Source organism: Budorcas taxicolor, chromosome 4, assembly GCF_023091745.1.
Source record: "Budorcas taxicolor isolate Tak-1 chromosome 4, Takin1.1, whole genome shotgun sequence".
In the NCBI taxonomy this organism is placed as follows: Eukaryota; Metazoa; Chordata; class Mammalia; order Artiodactyla; family Bovidae; genus Budorcas; species Budorcas taxicolor.
In genome coordinates, this window is record NC_068913.1 from 72,893,742 (window position 1) to 72,916,908 (window position 23,167).

Genomic DNA, 23,167 nt, shown 5'->3' on the forward strand with positions numbered 1-23,167 from the left:
GAATACTGGAGTGGGTTGCCATGCCCTTCTCCAGGGTATCTTCCCAACCCAGGGATTGAACCTGCATCTCTTACGTCTCCTGCATTGGCAGGTGAGTTCTTTACCAATAACACCACCTGCCACTCCCTATATGGCGGTGATATTTCTTCTCCTGGATGCGATATGATTGTTTCAGCTCAATATCATGTTCTCATGTAAGCAGAGAAGTCAGGATGGAAGAGCTTTCTTCTGCTGTGACTCTTTTCTTCTCAGGAATGAAGAATTTCCTAGTGTCCCCCAGCATATGTATCTTTCTACTTTGTATGTCTCCTTTCTGTTGGTGGTGGTTTACGTGGGAGGCCAGATGTGGTCCTTGTTACTCCATCTTAGTCTTCTGGATTCAGAGTTTCCCGCAAGGCTCTGCTCTTTTTTAAAATTTATTTATTTATTTATTATGTTATTCATTTTTGGCTGCGCTGGGTCTTCTCTGCTTTGCGTGGGCTTGCTCTAGTCGTGGCGAGCGGGGACTGTTCATTGTGGTGGGCCAGCTCCTCATCATGGCGGCTTCCCTTGTTGCAGAGCATGGGTTCTAGGGTCCGCAGGCTTCAGCAGTTGCAGCCCGTCGGCTCTAGAGCACAGTCTCAGTAGTTGTGGAGCACGGGCTTAGTTGCTCCGAGGCAGGTGGGATCTTCCGGGATCAGGCCCTGCATTGGCAGGTGGATTCTTATCCGCTGTGCCACCAGGGAAGTCCCCAAATGTATGTTTATAACTTGTCAACCTGAAGTGGAACGAGATTCATCCCTTAACTGATCCTGTGCAACTGGGTCAGCAGGAGAGATTCCGATGACCTTAGATTAATCCCCTAGAAAGGGCACAAGGACACCTGAACAGATGAGTTGGCCATTAGCAAGAAAAAGAGATGACTGTAGAGTGGGCAGCCAACAATGTCTCTTTCAATGGGTAGTATCCACACCTTCCACCGTTAGAGAGATTGCCATGAAGCTAGAATGAATTGGCACCACTCGCCACCTCCCTGGCTTCAAAGGTTCAGAGGCACACATGACGTTTTTTGAGTGAAACATTCATTCTCCTTTGCTTAAAGAATGTATTACAGATGAGAGTTACCACCTGGTTCAGGTGTTAAAGCAGTACCTTGACAAAAGAACACTGTGTGAGCTGGTATTCTTGTTATTTATTGACTTTATGTCTCTGTTTATGGTTGTGAGCATCCCTGGCCTGTCTGCAAGAAAACAAACCCACTGTCTCCACTCTGGAGACTAGGATGGGTTTTTTAAGGCACAGTAGGAAGCTTTGCTATTATTTTTATGCTTAGGATCCAGAGAACTAGAATTAGACAAAATGGACTTCTGAAGCCTCAAAAAATGGATCTGCAGAAAAGTTCACGGAAAGCATTTGTATGTGTGGATAACTAGAGCTAAGGCGTGGAGTAGACTATATTTGATTAGTCTATATTTGATTTATCCAAGGCATAAATTTAGGTATATTTAGCTTGATTCTTAGCTGGAATTAAAATTAGGGCAGCATGACTGCATTGATCTGCTTTGGCTGCTATAACAAACCACAGACTGGGTGGTTTAAACAGTGGAAATTCATTTTCTCACAGTTCCGAAGGCTGGGTACAGGCAAATTTGGGCTCTGATCAGAGTCTCGTGGCTTGACTGCAGGTGAGGGCCCACCCATCTGACCTCATTTTACCTTCATCAGTTTCTTAGAGATCTCATTTCCAAATATAGCCATGTTGGAGGTGGCACTTTAACATATGAATTTTGAGAGAACGTAAACATCAAGTCTAACATTCTGGCCCCCAAACTCATATCCTTCTTAGGTGCAAAATGTATGTTTTCCACCTCAACAGCCCCCAGAATTTTAACTCATTCCTGCATCAACTCTAGAGGCTCATTTAAATATCATCTAAATCAGGCATGGGTGAGATTGGAGGTGTGATTCATCCTCTCCAGCTATGAACCTGTGAAACCAAAATACGCTTCCAAAATACAGTGACAGGATGAGCATAGGATAGACATTCCCATTCCAAAGGGGCATAGAAGAAAGAAGAAAGGGATGATGGGTTTTAAGTTAGTCCAAGACCTAGCAGGGCAAATGCCATTAGGTCTTAATACTGGGGAACCTCCTCTTTGGCTTGAAGCCCCACCCTCTGGGCGCACTGGGACAGTGCCCAGCTCCCAAGACCCCCAGGGTTCTGGGTAGTGGCAGCTGGGCATGTTGAAGCTGCATAATGGCCCAGCCCTTTGAGAAGCGGAAGCAGCCTTGTGCCCTGGGCCTGTGTAGTCTGGGCCTGTGGAGGGAGGGGCAGCCTAATGTCTCTGAATCACCTTCAGAGTCATTCCTCCCTTTGCTTGAAGGTGGTGCATGTTTGCAGCTGGGCAGCTCTCTGGTTCCATCTGTAAAATAACAATAGTCCAACAGCCTTGCTTCATTTAGTCCCATTTTCTCTGTCCCCTTTGGTTCCAGCTGACAGTGTTTCTGCTGGTGTAATCCCATGTCTATTCCTGGCTTCTCCTGAGATGGTTTAAAATTAAAATATGTAAGATTTGGAGAGGCCCCGCATTGAGGAAAGGAGGAGCAGAGATGAAAGTAAAGTATAACATTTATTGACCTCTTGCTATGGATCCAACACTATTCCAGGTACTAGACAGTTTCCGAAGAATTTGACCTCTCTTAAATGAAACATGGATTATCTAGAGTAAGAGTCTTATTAGTAAAAATGGACCTGGAGTTCTTTGCAGCATGCTTATTTTTGTAACAAATTTTTTTATAACTTAAAATTCTATAGAAACATTTTGATATTTAACAAATTTGGATTGCACAAAGAAGGCCTTAGCCTTGTAGGCAGAAGGAAACTTACAGAAAAGAAAATTTATAGAGGAAAATTCAGAACCTCTTTGTAAGCCAGAATGTTTTAACAGAAATGGAAGAGTTTAGAGCTGAGAGAGAAAAATTGTAGCAGGTCTGAGATGAAAAAGGTGAAAGAATTAAGATGTGATGTGAATGCAATTCAAGTTAGAGATGAACAATCTCTCTTTCTTTTAGATCCCATGCCAAAAGGCTATGAGCAATATTATGGCTTCACACAGTTTGCACTAGAATTAAATGAAATGGATCCATTGTTAAAGTCTTTATTACCACCTACCGACACTCGATTCAGGCCAGATCAAAGGTAAGGATATTTTTCAGGTCTTTATCCTCCAGAGGTGTGAAACTCTTTATAAAAAGGCTTAGTAACATCTTCTGGGCCACCGATGGAGCCTAAAAGAGAGAGATTCTGTCGTCAAGAGTAGAAGTCTAGGGGGACTGTAAGCAACCTTGTGGAAGGGGCAGAGCCCAGCTTAGAGCAGTGTGTGGCATGACCTTTATTCACCAGTAGATTCCCATTTCTATTGAAATACATTTTTTTAAAGTTTTTTTTAAAGAGTTTTATTACATATAGTAATAAAAAATATACTTACTCTGTACTTGAAAGAATAAAAGCATTCACTTCCTTGGCCCTTGAATTTAAACTATTTTGGTGCATTGAAATCTAACTTCTGATCCTAGGTTTGAGGCTGACAAGCTGTATGACATATGCTAAGGCTTTTAACCTTTCTCAGTCTCAGTTTCCAACTCTGTAAAATGGAAAGCATAATGTCTCCCCTAAGGCCTATCTCTTTAAGACTCAAAACCAAGGGGAAAAAAGATAACATTTCACTTTATTTTAAAAAAACCCAGCACCCTTCTTCATGGTAAAATAAATAAAATGTATACCCAGAATCAACAGATTTATGACTGAGCAGCTTACTTCATGATTTGGTTCTAGAAATCAAGATCAATCCATTTGGGGGAAAAAAAAATAGACATAGGAAAATGAACACTTTACAAACTAGGAAGTGCAGATATCTCCTAACTATAAAACGAAATGATGCTCATTCTTGCTCAGAGAAATGCAAAAATTTAAAAACCATGCCGTTATACCATTTCTTTACCCATCAGATGGCAAAGACTCAAAGGTTTGATGCACTCTTGAGGGTACAGGGAAGAGGCATTCCAGTACCACTGCTGGTGGGAATGTAAATTGCTAGAATCCCTGGAAAGGGCAGTTAGTAATAGACATATTGCAAACTCACCTTTTTACCCAGCAATTCCAATTCTAGAATCATCTCCTTATAGATAAACTAACATATGTGCAAAATGGCAATTGTACATAGTCCTTCACTGCAGCATTAATTATAACGTAAAAAAGATTGAGACCACCTCAAATATCTATCAATGGAGAACTGTTTAAATAAATTCAGGTATATCCACATAACTGAATATTATATATCTATTAAAAAATGAAGAGATCTATGTACTACCAAGAAAGATCTCCAAGATATATTGTTAAGTAAAACAATGCAGGAAAAAAGAAACCAAACCAAGAAAGTATGTACAGTATGTGTCGCCTGCTTCCATTTATATTCTAAAAGGGAGGTGAAAATATATGTTAATGTTTGTTTATATATGAATAAGAAATCTCTGGACGGATGCACAAGAAACTAGTCATGGTGGGTTACCCATGGTGGGTGGGGTAGGAAGGAAACAGAATTGAAGACAGGAATGAGAGGGAGATTTTGTCCCAAATTCCTTTTTATAGATATAATTTTTTGAACCATGTCTGTATCACCAGTTCATAATACAATGCCATCCCTCACTACTTCCAAGTGATGTTTAAGGATTGGGAGGCATCTTATTTTATAGGAGGGTATTCTGAATGTCTGGTCTGCACATGTGCAGTTCTGGTAGTAATGATGGTTCCATTTCCTTGGCATTTGTATTCCTTCATCTTTTCCCTTAATGTCTCAGGTTTCTAGAAGAAGGGAACGTAGAAGAAGCTGAAATACAAAAGCAGAGGATTGAACAGCTGCAGAGAGAAAGGCGGCGGGTCTTAGAAGAAAATAAGGTGGAACACCAGCCGAGGTTTTTCAGGTGTGTGAGTGGTGGGCTCCTATGGGTTACTGATGGCAGGTACTGGCGACACTTCTTGCTTCTAGACTGAGGAGAGTGGATGGGGTATCCCCTCCCCATGAGAGTGTTCTCAGCACTTTCCCTGTTTCACAGTGGTGACGTCTCTCCTTTGCAAGGGCCGGTCTTTGTGTGGACACTGCCTCCACCCTCAGTCGTCCTGCTTTTTTTGCATCCCTTGCTCTTTCCCTATGCCTCTCAGCACCTCCCACAGGACTTTGCAGAGAGGTGCTCAGTAAGAGTTTATGGGAGAAGCAAAGAGACCAACCAAACCCAGCTCCCAATACCAGGCAAGTTTGTTCAGACTGGGTCTAAGATTGGTTTCTCTGCATCCCCTCTCATGAGTATAGGGCTTCCCTGATAGCTCAGTTGGTAAAGAATCCACTGCAGTGCAGGAGACCTCAGTTCAATCTCCTGGGTTGGGAAGATCCCCTGGAGAAAGGATAGGCTACCCACTCCAGTATTCATGGGCTTCCCTTGTGGCTCAGTTGGTAAAGAATCGGCCTGCAATGCAGGAGATCTGGGTTCGACCCCTGGGTTGGAAAGATCCCCTGGAGAAGGAACAGCTATCCACTCGACCTAGAGAATTCTTCTGACCTAGAGAATTCCATGGACTGTATAATCCTTGGGGTCGCAAAGACTCAGACACGACTGAGCGACTTTCACTTTCTTATAAGTATATTCTGTACAGTGATGGAGATAATTAGCCATCATCAGACTAGAAATTCTAAGAACTAATTCTTGAATTGCAGAAGTTCCAATATCCTAGGGCTTAGATTTGGAACATTTACTATCATTTTAAAAATAACTGGCTAGAAGGCTCTTATTAAAAATAGGCTGAAAGTTTAGAAGGGACATCCAAGATCATCCACCCTTCACCTCTTCTTTTATTTTAACTGAGAAGAGGTGAAGGGCCAGGGGACTGGTGATCTGTGGAGGGACCCAGTGGACTGTCCCAGACAGGACTCTGGCTCTCTTGACTACAGGCTAGGGCTCAATATGGTTCTGGGGTTTTTTGATTTTTTAATTTATTTAAATATCAACATTAAAACAAGCACATATAGCAAAGCAGCCATTTCTGCCCTGCCTATTACCCCCAGTCTTGGTTTCATTTTCATTTTTCATTTCAGTCTTGATTTTGTTGTTGTTCACAGGAATTTTTTGTTGTTAATGATTTTCTAATGGGCAACAGAAACACTGTTAGGAGGATTTAGCAACTAATCTATCAGCTGCAGCAATAAAATAATATATTTCCAAAACCAGAAAATAGCAACAAGTTATGTTTTATCCCCCCAATATAATGCTCTTTTCCCTCAAGTTGGTGTGGATTTTGATCACACACTAAGGATATGAGTGATTGAAGATCAGGATAGTAGAGTTTAAACATGTAATGAATCAGTTCAGTTCAGTCGCTCAGTCGTGTCCGACTCTTTGCAACCCCATGAATCGCAGCACGCCAGTCCTCCCTGTCTATCACCATCTCCCCGAGTTCACTCAGACTCACGTCCATCGAGTCTGTGATGCCATCCAGCCATCTCATCCTGGGTCGTCCCCTTCTCCTCCTGCCCCCAATCCCTCCCAGCATCAGAGTCTTTTCCAATGAGTCAATTCTTCACATGAGGTGTCCAAAGTACTGGAGCTTCAGCTTTAGCCTCATTCCTTCCAAAGAAATCCCAGGGTTGATCTCCTTCAGAATGGACTGGATGGCTCTCCTTGAAGTCCAAGGGACCCTCAAGAGTCTTCTCCAACACCACAGTTCAAATGCATCAATTCTTCGGCACTCAGCCTTCTTCACAGTCCAACTCTCACATCCATACATGACCACAGGAAAAACCATAGCCTTGACTAGACGGACCTTAGTCGGTAAAGTAATGTCTCTGTTTTTGAATATACTATCTAGGTTGGTCATAACTTTTCTTCCAAGGAGTAAGCGTTTTTTAATTTCATGGCTGTAGTCACCATCTGCAGTGATTTTGGAGCCCCCCAAAAATAAAGTCTGACGCTGTTTCTACTGTTTCCCCATCTATTTCCCATGAAGTGAAGGCGGCTGCGGGCCAGCTCCCTAAGCGCAGGCAGCTGCGGGCCGGCTCCCTAAGCGCAGGCGGCTGCGGGCCGGCTCAAGTTTCCTTGAATTATTTTTTTCAGAAAGGCAATGGATAGGTAAATGGATAGACTTAACAGACTGATCAATTGATTTTACTAATATTTGTTAAAGAGGTTTGTTACAGCATTTTTAAGATCATTAAATATTATGGGTAACCAACCTGTCTCAAGAACTAGGTAAGGAGATTGATCAACTTGACCTGATATGAAAACCTGAAAAATCTTCATGCAGTCTATGGAGCTCTATGGGAAATGAACTAACATTTAAATGCAAAATATAATATGTTACCTAGGCTGTCACTTCAACCATGTAAGAATTCTGTCTGGAACAGAGAAGGACCAAACACAGTGGCAGCTTTTTTTCGTTTTGATTGTCTATAAAATTATCAGAGTATTGGATGTGGCAGGTGAAAATGTGAGAAAAGGTGGGAATTGTTCAGCAGTAGCAGTCCTGGAACTGTTCCAGTTAGAAGCAGCAGAAATGACAGAGAGGAGGGGTATGGGCACTTAGAAGTTTCTGTTGACACTAAGTCACCAAAGTATCAGTGGAAATTCTAAGTGGAAACTACAGCTCTGGCAGCATTAGTCATCTTTGTTTCAAAGAAAAATATCTGATATGCAGATTGACTAATTTTAAACACATCCCTTGATTGGAATAGGGAAACAATTGTGATAAAAATCCATGTTCCTTTTATGGTTGCCGGGATAAGACTGGGGGAAAGAGATAGTTAGGGGGTTTGGGATCGACATATATTTAAAATGGGTAACCAATAAGGACCTACTGTATAACACAGGGAACTCTGCTCAATGTTTTGTGGCAGCCTGGATGGGATGGGAGGGGGGTTTGAGAGAAAATGGATACATGTATATGGCTCCATTATACACCTATAATCGATTATAGGTGTATAATGGACTCAGTCACCTGAGTCCATTAGCTGTCCACCTGAAACTATCACAACATTGTTAATTGGCTATACCCCAATACAAAATTAAAAAAAAAAACCAGAAACTGTGTTCCTAAGAATGTGGATAAATATGCACTCCTCACTTTTTCTAAAACATGTGACAACATTACAAGCGCACCTACTCTTTAACCCAGATGCTTTAATTTACAGGAATTTTTAATACAATAAATCTCCCACACATACAAAATAACATATGTTTTGTTTATAATAGCTAGAGGTTGACAACACAGTGTCCACCAGTCAAGTACCTGTTAAATTGTGGTCCATCCCCACAATGGAATATCATGCAACTGTTTAAAAAGGAAATGAGGAATTCCTTTTTGCCAGAGAAACCAAACTTTCCCTGCAGAAGACAAATGGTGAATATTAACTTTGCAGGGTGTGAGGCCTCAATAGTGATGACTCAACCCTGCTGTGCAATGCAAACGCAGCAATAGTCAATACTTGAATGAACAGGCATGGTATGTTCCGATTAAATGGAATTGCAAAGATAAGCCAACTGCTGGATTTGGCTATTAAGCTATAGTTTGCTGACCTTATTTTGACAATGGAAAAGGATTACAAGTGTATATGTTATGCAAAAACTTCAGGGGTAGGACACCATCCAGGGCTACCACTGTATGAAAAAAAGGAAAGGAGTGGAGCACGCATGTGCATGCATGGAAGCTCGCCCACATGGAATTTCTCTGGAGGAGTGAAGCTGCTAAGTTTATTGTCTCTGAGGAGAACCAGGAGACTGGGAGTAGGGTGGGAAAATTCAGCTCTCCACTCTTTTGAACCTTTTGAATTTGGGTCTATGTAATATTTGGTATTATACGATTATACAGTGAAAGTGACAAATAGAGTCAAAGGAATTAGATTTGAGAGAGTGTCTAAAGAACTATGGGCAGAGGTTTGTGACATTGTACAGGAGGCAGTGATCAGGACCATCCCCAAGAAAAAGAAATACGAAAAAGGCAAAATGGTTGTCTGAGGAGGCCTTACAAATATCTGAGGAAAAAAAAGAGTCAAAAGGCAAAGGAGAAAAGGAAATATATATCCATCTGAATGCAGAGTTCCAAAGAATAGCAAGAAGAGATAAGAGAGACTTCCCTAGTGGTCAAGGCAAAGAAATAAAAGAAATCAGTGCAAAGAAAACAGTAGAATGGGAAAGACTAGAAATCTCTTCAAGAAAATTAGAGACACCAAGGGAACATTTCATGCAAAGATGGGCCCAATAAAGGATAAAAACAATATGGACCTAACAGAAGCAGAATATATTAAGAGGTGCAACAATACTCAGAAGACCTATACAAAAAATGATCTTCATGACTCAGATAACCATGAAGGAGTGATCACTCGCTTAGAGCCAGATATCCTGGAATGAGAAGTCAAATGGACCTTAGAAAGCATCACTACGAACAAAACTAGCGGAGGTGATAGAATTCCAGTTGAACTATTTCAAATCCTAAAAGATGATGCTGTGAAAGTGCTGCACTCAATATGTTAGCCAATGTGGAAAACTCAGCAGTGGCCACAGGACTGGAAAAGGTCAGTTTTCACTCCAATCCCAAAGAAAGGCAATGCCAAAGAACGTTCAAACTAGTGCATTTGTACAATTGTATTCATTTCATAACTAGCAAAGTAATTCTCAAAATTCTCCAAGCCAGACTTTAGCAGTATGTGAACCAAGAACTTCCAGATGCTCAAGCTAGATTTAGAAAAGGCAGAGGAACCAGAGATCAAAATGCCAACATCCATTGGATCATGGAAAAAGCAAGAGAATTCCAGAAAAACATCTACTTCTGCTTTGTTGACTATATCAAAGCCTTTAACTGTATGGATCACAATAAACTGTAGAAAGTTCTTAAAGAGATGGGAATACCAGACCACCTGACCTGCCTCTTGAGAAATCTGTATGCAGGTCAGGAAGCAACAGTTAGAACTGGACGTGGAACAACAGACTGGTTCCAAATCGAGAAAGGAGTACGTCAAGGCTGTATATTGTCACCCTGCTTATTTAACTTATATGCAGACTACATCATGAGAAATGCTGGTCTGGATGAAGCACAAGGTGGAATCAAGATTACTGGGCGAAATATCGATATCCTCAGAAATGCAGATGACACCACCCTTATGGCAGAAAGTAAAGAAGAACTAAAGTGCTTCTTGATGAAAGTGAAAGAGGAGAGTGAAAAAGTTGGCTTAAAGCTCAACATTCAGAAAACGAAGATCATGGCATCTGGTCCCATCACTTCATGGCAAATAGATGGGGAAACAGTGGCTGACTTTATTTTTCTGGGCTTCAAAATCACTGCAGATGGTGATTGCAGCCATGAAATTAAAAGACACTTACTCCTTGGAAGAAAAGTTATGACCAACCTAGACAGAATATTAAAAGGCAGAGACATTATTTTGTCAACAAAGGTCCGTCTAGTCGAGGCTATGGTTTTTCCAGTGGTCATGTATGGATGTGAATTGGACTATAAAGAAAGCTGAGTGCAGAAGAGTTGATGCTTTTGAACCGTGGTGTTGGAGAAGACTGTTGAGAGTCCCTTGGACTGCAAGGAGATCCAACCAGTCCATCTGAAAGGAGATCAGTCCTGAACATTCTTTGGAAGGACTGATGTTGAGGCTGAAACTCCAATACTCTGGCCACCTGATGTGAAGAACTACCTTATTAGAAGAGACGCTGATGTTGGGCAAGGATTGAAGGCAGGAGGGAACGACAGAGGATGAGATGGTTGGATGGCATCATCGACTCTATGGACATGAGTTTGAGCAAGCTCTGGGAGTTGGTGATGGACAGGGAGGCCTGGCATGCTGCAGTCCATGGGGTTGCAAAAGGTCGGACACGACTGAGCAATTGAACTGAACTGAACATCTAGTCAAATAGTGAACCAAGGCTGTTAACTCTAGACTGTGATGATTTCCAATTCCTTTCCTTTTCACTGTTAATTTATTACTTGATTTGAACAATCTGATTAACTTGCAGCATTTACATAGTCATACTCAAGGTGGTAACTGTCATCCCAGCCATATTTTCTGTACCACAGACTCTTCCCTCACCCATTTGTCTCAGAAATACCATTTCTCACAGCCCCTAAGTTCGAGAAGCCGAAATCAGAAGTAGCTGAACAGTCCAGTTCTGTGCCATAGGGGCAGGGTGTGCAGATGCAAATGATGATCTGGACGGGCAGCAGCGGGGGAGGGGTGGAGGGCTGGGCGGGGCAGAGAGGAACTGAAAAGGGAAATAGAGACTCTGACAATCTCGGCAGGAGCCTTCAAGAAATTCTTTCACTTCCACAGGAAATCCATTGATGACTCTTGGGTGAGCAACGGCACCTATTTGGAACTTAGGAAAGATTTTGGTTTTTCCAAACTGGACCATCCTGTCTTGTGGTGAAAGAGGAAAGAGCAAGACATCTTTGTGCTTCTCCCACATTTGCTTTCTGAAGCCACCATCTTGTGTCTGTATATTTAAACAATATTATCTAAAATGATCACTTGTGTTTCTTAGCTTAGCGTTGTAAGTATTTAAGTATATATTTTCTTCAGTAGGTTTCTTTACAATTTCAAATGTTATCATGATTGTTTATATGAATGTAGAACACCTTGATATTTCTTTTTGTATATAAATTATTTAATAAAAATAAAAGATTGAATGTTAATGTGTGGGTTAAAAAAGAAACTTTAATTTTCCAAAGGTTAGGAAAATTCTAATTAAATTTATGCCTTATAAAATGAGGTTGTAAAGAAAATCCATCTCTCCCAGGTGCATTAAGAAAAAAGAATACCTAGGGTTACTCACCCATGCATAAGCTACCCAGGTTTATTTTGGTAGCTCAGGTATCTTTTTGCCTCAGACAGCTTTCAAATTGCTCACACAGAACAATTCTGCTGGTGCTGGAGTCTGAAGAATAGTCGTATTTGCATTTCAGTGACTGGAGAGAATGGTATAAGATTAGTGAGATATGTTTTTGTATAAGATGGGTGTGGTACCTTCTCGAAGAGGAAAACATTTGAAGTCATCCCTCCCTAAAGTTTCATTGCCTGTGTGCAAAATCATACAGAGAAAGTGTTGATAATTTGAGAAATCCCTATTTATTAAATATCATAATGAATTCCCAGGCAGACAGTAGGAAATTTCTCCTTAGAGTTAAATTCATTGCAAGTTAAAAAAACTGTTTTCTCTTCCTACTCTACCCCAACCTCCCCCACTATTTGCCCACATCTCTGTTGAGTGTGGAATGACCCAATTTAGTGTTAAAATACACAGGGCATTCCACATGGCAGTTTGACTTTCCAGAAGTTTAATAAAGTAGCTGATTGTTTTAAGTAACTCAACACATTTTCCTTAAATACTGTTTTGGTATTTTCTACCTCTTAATAAGCAATGTATATTAGATCTTGTATTAAAAATTTTGACCATCTGCCTTATAAAAAAATGTAGAGAATTGAGTTCTTCCTTTGTGCTGTGTTCTGATAAAGCTTTAAATGTCTTCTTATCCCCTTCCTACACTTTCTTCTTAACTCATATCACTCATTTGTGAGTTTTGCAGCAGTCTTGAATGATACAGATTATAACTACCAAAAGGAGAAACTTTGCCTTTTTAAATGTGTTAGTGCTGATTACAATAATAGAATATGTGCACTAGTTGAATTCTGTAATCAAAGCAGTTCCAATTTCTGCCCATATTACTTTAAAACCAAAGCTTGAGTTTTAAGCATTTTCCTCTAAAGTCCATAACAATCCTATGGGATATCAAGTAAAATGATGTGGTAAAAAAAATTTCTCCAGAAAACATTTTTATATATTTAAATAACATCAAAGAATGCTATGAGTGAAAAATCAAATAAGTAACAAAAAAAGGATGCACTGGTTTTCAGCGTGACACAAACAACTAGTTAGAGAGTGTTCCATTTTCAAAATAGAGTTAAAGTGGATCGGTAGCCTTGTGGAATCTGCAAGTGACTAGCATTTTAAAATAATATGTGATTCATTAAATATTGCTTTCATCCATTCCATTTTATCAAGACGTCAAGATGAACACAGTGAGAATATCATTTCCATTTCTAATGAAATTGATCAAATTCTTTGGTATGGGCTTTGTTCTTTTCTTTTCAAGCTTGTATCTGCATTCTGCTCACAGACAGGAAGAAGAGGCCTGTGGATTTTAAGGGTACTCCAGGGGAAAACAAATCTCATTTTCACAGTGTGTAGGTAAATGTAGAACTTGGGTAACACTGACTGTGGCAGAGGGTGGCTCAAAACAAGAACAAAACTTGCAGCCTGAATGGATGTAGCTTTGTCTTGAGGTCTTTGGCAAGTCTTTAATTGGCCCAGTTGCTATTTCTATTGATCTTATGTTTCATTTTATAATCACAAGGATCAAGGGACCAAACATCACCTTTGTAGTCATTTGAGGTGGGAGTGTGGATGAATTTGAATATGTATGCCAATTTTAAAACCTATTAGTACCCACCTCTATAAAGGGTTTTTCTGACATTTAAATGGCTTGGTGATACATCCTATTATAATCCTCAAATTCTCTTGAGGGGGAAACAGCTTCTTTTTTCCTTCAGTCTCTACTCTCAAAAGCACCTTCTCAAACTAGTTTGTATCTCAAACATTTTATATTCTTAAGATGAAGGAAGCAGAAACATGGCATTGTTTTGAGAACTGAGGCAGAACTGACTCTTCGGACTTTGAATCTCCCAATTACATAATGCCAGTCACTTCATCACTGAAGGTACTTGTAACCTCTGTTTTATTCCTGGTCGTCCCATCCCAAATGTCTGGTGAACCGCACTGCTGTTCTTGGAAACGGGACTGTGTGCAGTCCAGTTTCCCACATTACACCGCAGGTAATGTGGTGCTGCTGGTCATCCCAAGCTGCAAGAGATGCTTTTCAGGAAGGGGCCACAGTCTCCTGTGTAGCCAGGCAGATCACTCCCTCCCCAGGTCCCAAAGCCTATGATGGTATTTCCTGGAGTCAAATGTAATAATCGAAGTCTCAGTGCAGATTCTTTCTCCATGCCATTCACCTCCTAGAAGCCAGGCTAGTTCTGGTATTAACTAAACAGACGGAGTTCACCTTAGGACAACTGTCATTATCCCTACAGAATGCCCAGACAGCCCCCACGGCCTCATGTGCTTCCTATGGACTCTATGGGAGAATAAAATAGACAAACCATTTATTAAAAAAAATATTTACTTCATTTGGGCTGCTGCTTTTCTCACATACTATTTTTAATTACTTCCAGTAAATCATTGACTTGGGCTTCAAGCACTGTCCTGTGTTTTCCAGATTTATGATGAGTGACCTTGTCCTACCATTAATAATGGGAACACTAAAAGAAAAATGATAAAGGTTCTGTTTGGTTGTTGAGCCTTGTTATAGGTCTAATACTTATTCTGTAAGTTATATTATGCCTTCCAGCTATCATAGAATTTCCTCAGACCTTTTAGTTATGAATAGGAGCAATAAGCAGTTGTATTGACATAATTTATTTAAATGTCTTTAATTTTGATATTAACATTGGCATAACTCTATTTTTGCTACCAAATGATAGCTATTTTCATGTGCTCAATTTTCCCTACATTGTATTAATCTGTTGCTTGGTGTTTGTCTCCATTTTTCTTTTTTGGAAATATAGACCATATAAGTATCTGCAAATTGCAGCAGTCTGAAATGCAAACCATTTTCAGGAACTTTGGTTTTGAGGAATGCAATGATCAGAGGTTGTTAATTTATTTGTGATGATTTTATCTTTGTCTCTTACCCTCAGAGGATACTATTTTTTTTAATGGATTTTGTAAATCTTTCATCTAATTGTTTATAAGATTATTTTCTGTTTAAAATTCCAGCCTTCCACCCATCCGCCCAGGCCTCCCCCAAAAGCTTGGACTAATTTGCTTTTCCCCCACGTGTAGCTAGTTAACTGAATAAATAACATGGAAAAAGGCTGCCCCTGTCGTTGTGTTTCCAGGTTAATGGGCATATGTGGCTGCTGATGGGACAGAGCAAGACTCTAGCTGAGACTCTTGAGGGAGAAACACACAAGATTCACTAAAGTGATGGGGTTGGAAATAAACAAATACCCCAGGACCCAAAGAAGCCTGGAAACTTTGGCAAAAGTTGCCATATTTTTGATCTGAACATTTCCAAGATATACTGCAAATGTAGGTCCCCCACCACTGGGACAAGAACCTGAGGGGGGCAGCTGGAGCTCCAGACAGCCCCCAAGAAGCCCCCTCTGTTCAACCCAGCATGTTATGGAAATATGATTATTTTTTGTGTGTCCTAACATGAAAAAGGAAAATGCTGACTACCTATACTAATTTAATGGCCCTGATGAATGGCTGACTCATCTCCTCCTACACCCAAGTTGTATCCTCTGCAATACCCTGAACACTTAGCTTTCCCTGAAGTTCCATTTGATTTAGTTCACGTTTACAGTGTCACACATACACTGGATCGCGGAGTTACACACATAAAGTCTTTGCCTCCCCCAAAACACTAAAGAGAAAACCAGAAGCCACTTGTGAACCTTGATTGGATCCTGGCTTAAAGGACAGTAAGTGACATTTGCATCTAAGCATCATGAAATTATTGCTAACTTTCATATATGTATATGGCATTTGCCTGTTGATCTGTATCAAACCTGCCATTAAAGAAGGATCAACATTATTCCAAATAACAACACTAAAGGAAATCTTAAAAGGCAGCTTTAGACTATTTTAACATTGGCCATTGTTGGAGTAGACATGAAAGTGTCCTAAGTTTTCAACTTGAAGAAGGCAATGAAATTTGAAGGTACAAGTTCTTGGCCTTTAGTTTATGAACTCAGCTGTATTATCTAGTAGAACTGATGAAATATCTGCATTAACATAATTAATGTCCATCTGCTACTGCTGCTGCTGCTAAGTTGCTTCAGTCGTGTCTGACTCTGTGCGACCCAATGGACAGCAGCCCACCAGGCTCCCCTGTCCCTGGGATTCTCCAGGCAAGAATACTGGAGTGGGTTGCCATTTCCTTCAGTGACGGGCAAATCAGGACATCAGGGCCCTAGCTGGTGCCAGTCAGGAGTTTCTTATTACAGACTAATTAGTTGGAGTTCCTTCGGGAAAGAGAAGCCAACTCTAGCTCAGGAGATTTTAATGAAGGGTTTGCTGCTGCTGCTGCTGCTAAGTCGCTTCAGTCGTGTCCGACTCTGTGCGACCCCATAGACGGCTGCCCACCAGGCTCCCCCATCCCTGGGATTCTCCAGGCAAGAACACTGAAATGGGTTGCCATTTCCTTCAATGCATGAAAGTGAAAAGCGAAAGTGCAGTCGCTCAGTCGTGTCCGACTGCAGGATTAAAGCATATTAGCAACACTGGAGAGTTGTAGCCGCCCCTGCAGAAGTTGGAGCTCTGAGGAGAGGGGGAGCTGTAGTGGAGGGGCATTCTGTCTCTGCCAGAAAATCCAGCTGAGAGTCGGGAAGAACCCTCCCAACCGTGGTCTTCTCCGGCCGCCGTTCTCCCTGGTGGCTGAACCCAACAGGGCAGGGAGCCCCAGAGTGCAGTGCTCAGGCCCAGGACAGGAGGTGGCCCTGGACCAACAAAAAACAAGCACCTGGACCTTATGTTTACCGCCATCTTCTCATATGAGATTTTGGAGGAATTTTCAGTAAGTAAATAGGCTTTGGAGCCTTTCTTTTTTTTTTAAAATATAATTTGTTGTGGCTCCCAGTTATCTTCCAAGGATGAATTATGATTAACTGTGCTTTTTAAAAACTGGTTCTCCATGATATTACTGTTGTTGTCACACTTAAAATGAGTTAAGGGCAGCCTCTCTTCTTTATTAAATGCCATAGTTTAAACAGCAACCTGGGAAAGACGTGTCAGCTAAAGCAGTGATTTCTTTAAACACACACACACTCTCTCTCTCTCTCTCTCTCTCTCTCTCTCTCTCTCTCTCTCTCTCTCTCTTTCTCTTTCTTTTCCTCTTCCTCTGAGGGTTCAGACCTCACATAGTCTGTTGACCAGCATTTGCTCACCACAAAGCAGGAACATCACTTTCTAATGTCATGACTGTTCCAGGAGTTAGAAAATGGCACGTTGGTAAGAACTGTGTGTTTCTTTTCACAGCATTTCCTGCACTCCTTTTGTACTGTCTTTGGGATGTAATGTTAGGGGCCCTGACACCTCCCAGGTACTATAGCAAAGGCCTGCAGACAGGGAGCGGGCAGCCACTGAGATGGATGTTTTCTCTGAAAAACATTTTCTGATCCAGGAATGGCCCCAGACACTGGTAATACACAGCCTTCCTCCTTGAGAAGCTTCCAGTCTGCTGGGAGGCCAGTGGTCAGTGATTAATCACAGAGTTTAAGCACGCCCCTGGGTGTGGTAAGAAGACGCCCAAATGAGGGGAGTGGTGCGGTGGATGGAGAGGAGGGCGGACCTCAGAGCCGGTGAAGGAAGGAGTGGGCTTGGTGGCCCGAAAGTCAGGGGCAGGGGGATGAGGAACCGCGAGTGACTCACAGCTGCTCTCTCTGCCAGCTGAACTGCAGCGCCGCTCCCCAACCAGCGTCACAGTGAAATTTTTGAGGTGTCACAGTACGTGGTGTTTCCTCAGCCTGGAGCCATGGGACAAGGGTTGGAAGGAGGCAGGCCGTGCTTAGGCGCCCGAGTGGGCCAAGGAAATCCCCCCAGAGGATTTCCACATAAGCCTCCATGTCCCCCTCGCCATATATATCCAAACACAGTTTAGTGAAGAAAAGGGAGGCCAAGCCTGGGAAACCTGAGAGTTTCACCATCTTTCCAGAAGTGACTGAGAATTGCCAGAAAAGACTATCCAAATTATCAGACTAATTTCTTTCCGTAATTTTTTACTGTGGTAAAATATACTGATACGTGGGCTTCCCTGGTGGTTCAGATGATAAAGAATCCAGTTGAAATGCAGGAGACCTGGGTTCAATCCCTGGGTCGGTAAGATCCCCTGGAGAAGGGAATGGTTCCCCATCCCTGTATTTTCGCCTGGAGAATCCTGTGGACAGAGAAACCTGGCTGGCTACAGTTCATGGAGTCACAGAGGGTCAGACACGGCTGAGTGACCAACACACGTGCACACACACATATTGATACATAACGTTTTAACATTTTCACCATTTTCCCCCAGTTTTACTGAGCTTTGTTAGATGTATGGCACCTTGTAAGTTTAAGGTGTAGAGCATAATGGCTTGACTTACATATCTTGTGACATGATCATTACCATAAGTTTAGTTGGCATCCATCTTCTCATATAGGTACAAAAAAAGACAAAAAAAAAAAAAATGTTTTTTTCCTTATGATAGAGACCTCTTGGGATCTACTCTCTCAAAAACTTGCAAGTTTACCATACAGCAGAGCTGGGTCTAGTCATGTTAGATATTACACTTCCAGTAGTTACAGCTCAAAGTTTGTACATTTTTAAGTGTAAAAGTCAGTGGCATTAAGTGCATTCACGCTGTTGTGTGACCATCACCATTCTCCATCTCCAGAATCTTTTTCATCATCTCCTACTGAGATTCTGTATCTATCTAGACTGAACAAAATTAAACCTTGAGTTGTTTTTCTTGCTAACCAATAGGTGAGGGGCTCATGAGGAAGACCACATCAGTTACCCACAAGGTGAAAGAATTAATTTTTCTCACTTCTGAGTTATAGTGTTGCAGTTTTGCAGACTCACTATGGAAGCATTGCTGCTGCTGCAGCTGCTGCTGCTAAGTCGCTTCAGTCGTGTCTGACTCTGTGCGACCCCATAGACGGCAGCCCACCAGGCTCCCCCGTCCCTGGGATTCTCCAGGCAAGAACACTGGAGTGGGTTGCCATTTCCTTCTCCAATGCATGAAAGTGAAAAGTGAAAGGGAAGTCGCTCAGTCGTGTCTGACTCTTAGCAACCCCATGGACTGCAGCCCACCAGGCTCCTCCTCCGTCCATGGGATTTTCCAGGCAAGAGTACTGGAGTGGGGTGCCATTGCCTTCTCCAATGGAAGCATTACCACAGCCCTATTTAGGCAATCCCCATTTAATGGAAGTGTTTATTGAGAACCAGAAGTTAAGCAATTTGACCAAACTCTCCCAACTTCTTAATAGCAGTGAGGGGATATGAGTGCCTGTCTGGCATGTTTCAAAATCCAGCTCCTCTTGCTACAGAAAGAGGGAAACAGGGAGATCCCAACACCCTTTTCCCTTCCAAGTCATTATTCTCTAATTTTAGTCCCAAAGGTCTTTGAAGCTGACATAGGGAGCTCATTGAACAGGAAAAGAACTCTGGGATGAGACTTGGGAACTTAATTCTAGTTAATGGTAAAACTTGAGTAGGTCACTTATCCACAAATCTCACATGGCCCCAACGTCAAATGGACAAATTATTACTAAATTTCTCTCTGTGCTGCCAGATAGTGATCTTAAGAATAGGTAGGAATGTTCTTGGTCAATCAATAAATATTCACGAGCACCAAACACATGCCTGACATAACCCCTGCCCTCATGGAACTTACCTACACATTGGAGAATCTGCCCTAAATTACTCTTTTCTATTTTATCCTAAAAATGGAAAGTATTTGGCCACGTGGAAGAATTACATTGCTTATTTAGAAAACTGTCAGATTCTGAATCGTCAAACTTTTGTAGAATCAAAATAATCCAAGAGTGAATAATGGGCTGCAAAGTCTATTGACATGGTCCTTTGCCTACACATTCATCCAGTCAACAATACAGGGAATACAGGAGAGGTTTTGAAAATTAAGTTTTCTGTTCTTGTGGAGCATAGAGTCTGGTGGGGGCAGAGAGTGGTGGCTGGAGGTGGAGACATTGAGCTCATAAACAGGCAGATGAGTGGTGTGACGGATGTAAAAGTGCTATGGAGGAAAATACTCAAAAAGAGTCGAGAAGGAAGATGAATATTTCAATGCAAATACAAGTCTAAAGCAGGGATGTGTCTGGTGAGAGGAAGGAAGCCAGTGCAGGTGGAGCAGTGTGAGCTGGGGAGAGGATGCAAATCCAAATTAGGGCAGGGAGGTACTTGGGGTCAGAAGATTTTGTTTTCTGCCAAGTGGGATTAAAAGTCAATAAAGGGTTTTGAGAAGAGGAATGATATGATTTGACTTATAATTTTAAAGGGTCATCTGGCTGCGTGGCGGAGATTGCAGGGGCCATAGGTGAACACAGGAGCCAGTTTGGAGGTTGTTGGGCTCATTCAGAGAGAAATAGTGAAGGTTTGGACCAGGGTGAAAGTAGTGGAGGGGGAGGGAAGCAGAAAGAAATGAAATGCTCTGAAGATGGAATCAACAGGATTGGCCAGAGTTAAGTTTGGGATGTGGGAGGAAAGAAGTCAAAGATGACTCCAAGGTCTGTGGCCTGAGCCACTAGAAGGATGAAGTTTCTGTGAACTGAGATAAGGAAGACTATGAGCAGAGCAGATTTGGGTGCTCTGATGAAAAAATTAGGTGGTAACTTTTTTCGAGAGTCCTTTTAAGTAGGCAGCTGGATACAAGTGCGGTAAAGGGTAATGCATCAGGCTTGAGTTGTTGACACCCTGTACATTTGACAAAAGACTGGACCTCAACCATCTCTTGTGAGATACCCTCTAAGCCCTTGGAATATCCCTGGGACTTTGGACCATGCTAAATAGTTTGTGGTAAAATGGGGTTATGGTGGGGACTTTGGGCCACACTGTATCAGTCTGACCTCTGGAAGAGCTGGAAACTATCATCAGCCACATTGGTGCTCCATGCCAAAGTGACTGGCCCTGGACACCAAGGCTTCCCTGGTTGACGATACTCTGAATATGTGGTCACACATTTTTGATAGCATTGCTCAAGTGAGAAATACCAGGGAGATTTAAGACTCCTCCACCTCCCTCATGCCCACATTCATGGGCCTGAGTCCTGCCCAGTCCACCACCTGAGAAGTTCCTCTTCCTTACTGACAGCACTGTCTCTGGCCAGCCCTCCCAGAGGTCAAACTGATACAGCATGGCCCAAAGGAAACTTGATGGTTCCTGCCTGGCCTAATGGAGCCCCTGTCTGCAGTCCCAGCGCCACCTCCCCATCCTCTAAGCCACAACCAGAGTGGTTTTCCTAAGCTCTGGTCACAACATTAATCTCTTTAAAGTACATCTTTGCTCAGAACATCTCAACATGGCATGTGTGTAACACAGTGGTCACAAGTCCAGCCTTTGAAGTCAGAGACTTGGGTTTGTCCCCTGGCTCTCCTGTTTCCTCTGTTCTGCCCTGGAGCTCACCCCCAAGGGGTGTTACAAGGATCACCCGCTGCTGCCATTTACTGATGGCTTACACCATGCCAATCACCACCCTTAAGGTTCCCTAAGTGTCCCCATGTCACTAAGGAGGAAATGGAGACCTAGGCTGAGGAGCTTGCTTACAATCGCAGTCTCAGACTTGAAAAAGCCATGGTTCAGGTGTTCTCAGCCTCTAAAACAGCAGTTCCCAGAAAGTGATCTGGCGCCCCTGCAACCTCTCAGTACCCATTCAAGGTGCACAAGGGCTAAAATATTTTCATAATCCCCTTAAGACACTATTTTCCCTTTCCACTTTCCCTCTTGAATGTACAGAGGGATTTTCCAGAGGCTATATGACATGTGAATGTGCAAGGTTAATGCAGAAGCAGATGAGAAGTCAGCTGTCTTCTTTTAAGCCAGACAGTCAGGATATTTGGAAAAATATAAAACAATGCTATTCTTCCCTCTAATATTTTTTGTGCTAGAGATTCTGGTTGTATTTAAAAGTATGTTTTTATGTTAACATATAATGGTATATTATCCATAGTTTTCAGAATTAATATTTCTCAGTTTCTCAGTTTGAACTACTAATACTGTAAATATCAATAGATATATATAACCTACATAAATAAAAGCTCTCTGGGGTTCTCTCTAATTTTTAAGAGCATGAAGGTCTTTTAAGAGCATACAGTCTTTAAGAGGATATTTAAACCTGTGACCAAATAGTGTAAGAAACACAGTAGTATGCTGTACATAATATATATAAATTATAGTGTCTGATGGAGAATGAGGGCTCAATAAGTTGTTTTTACTATTTTATATGGTGCTGTAAATGAATAATATGTGTACTGGCCCAGGACTACTCTGTGCTTCACTTCCCCTCATGCATTCCTCTCCCCTGTTTTATTGAATTGCCTATATTCTCAGATTCCCAAGCTTTGCACAATCTGTCCCTCTTTGAGAAGGATCTCTCCCACCACATCTACCAAACTCACCTTCTCCCCTTCAAACCTCAGCTTAGGCATCTCTACCTTTTAGAAAGTGCCTGGAGCTGGGTTCTAGAGCTGGGTTCTACACCCCTAACTCTCAGTCCAGGACCTTTCAATATACATACTGACTAGAGCAGAAAGTCATGGGGACTTTGCTGATTTCCTTGGAAGAGGAAGATTTTTGTTACTGCCCATTCACTGCAGTTGAGGAAGAGGCCTTCTTCCTGGAACATAGCCATTTCCCATCACCAGAACGATAATTGCAAAGATCATGGCCTAGGCCAATGCTTCCCCAAACGTGGCCCAAATCCCCTGCTGAGGTGCATATCAACATGCAGATTCCTTCCCCCATCCATGACCTACTGAATCACACTCCCTGAGAATACGATTTTTTGTTAAACTTTTTTTCTTTCTCTGTATTTGTTTTAAAATTTTATTGGAGTATAGTTGATTTATAATGTTGATAGTTTCAGGTATATGGCAAAGTGATTCTGTTATACATATATTCATTCATTTTCAGATTCTTTACCCACATAGGTTATTACAGAATATTGAGTATACTTCCCTATGCTATACACTGGGTTCCTGTTGGTATATATGGTACTGTGTACATGCTAACACCAAGCTCCTAATTTATTCTCCACACCCCACCACATTTCCCCTTTGGTAACCATAAGGTTTTTTTTTAATCTATGAGTCTATTTCTGTTTCATAAGTAAGTTCATGTGTATCATTTTAAAAATTAGACTCCGTGTATGAGTAATATCATATGATATTTGTCTTTAACTTCACTTAGTATGATAATCTCTGGCACCATCCATGTTGCTGCAAATGTCATTATTTCATTCTTTTTTATGGTTGAGTA

General features: G+C 41.7%; 1 protein-coding gene across 1 annotated transcript in view; it reads left to right on the top strand.

Moving 5' to 3' along the window:
- OSBPL3 (oxysterol binding protein like 3) overlaps positions 1 to 11,448 on the top strand; it is a 95,512-nt gene extending 84,064 nt beyond the window's left edge. Inside the window, exons 20-22 of the mRNA XM_052638651.1 lie at positions 3,052 to 3,178; positions 4,837 to 4,959; positions 11,352 to 11,448. Of these exons, the coding sequence (XP_052494611.1) occupies positions 3,052 to 3,178; positions 4,837 to 4,959; positions 11,352 to 11,448 (347 nt within the window). The remainder of the gene's footprint in view (positions 1 to 3,051; positions 3,179 to 4,836; positions 4,960 to 11,351) is intronic.
- Positions 11,449 to 23,167: the final 11,719 nt, after the last annotated feature.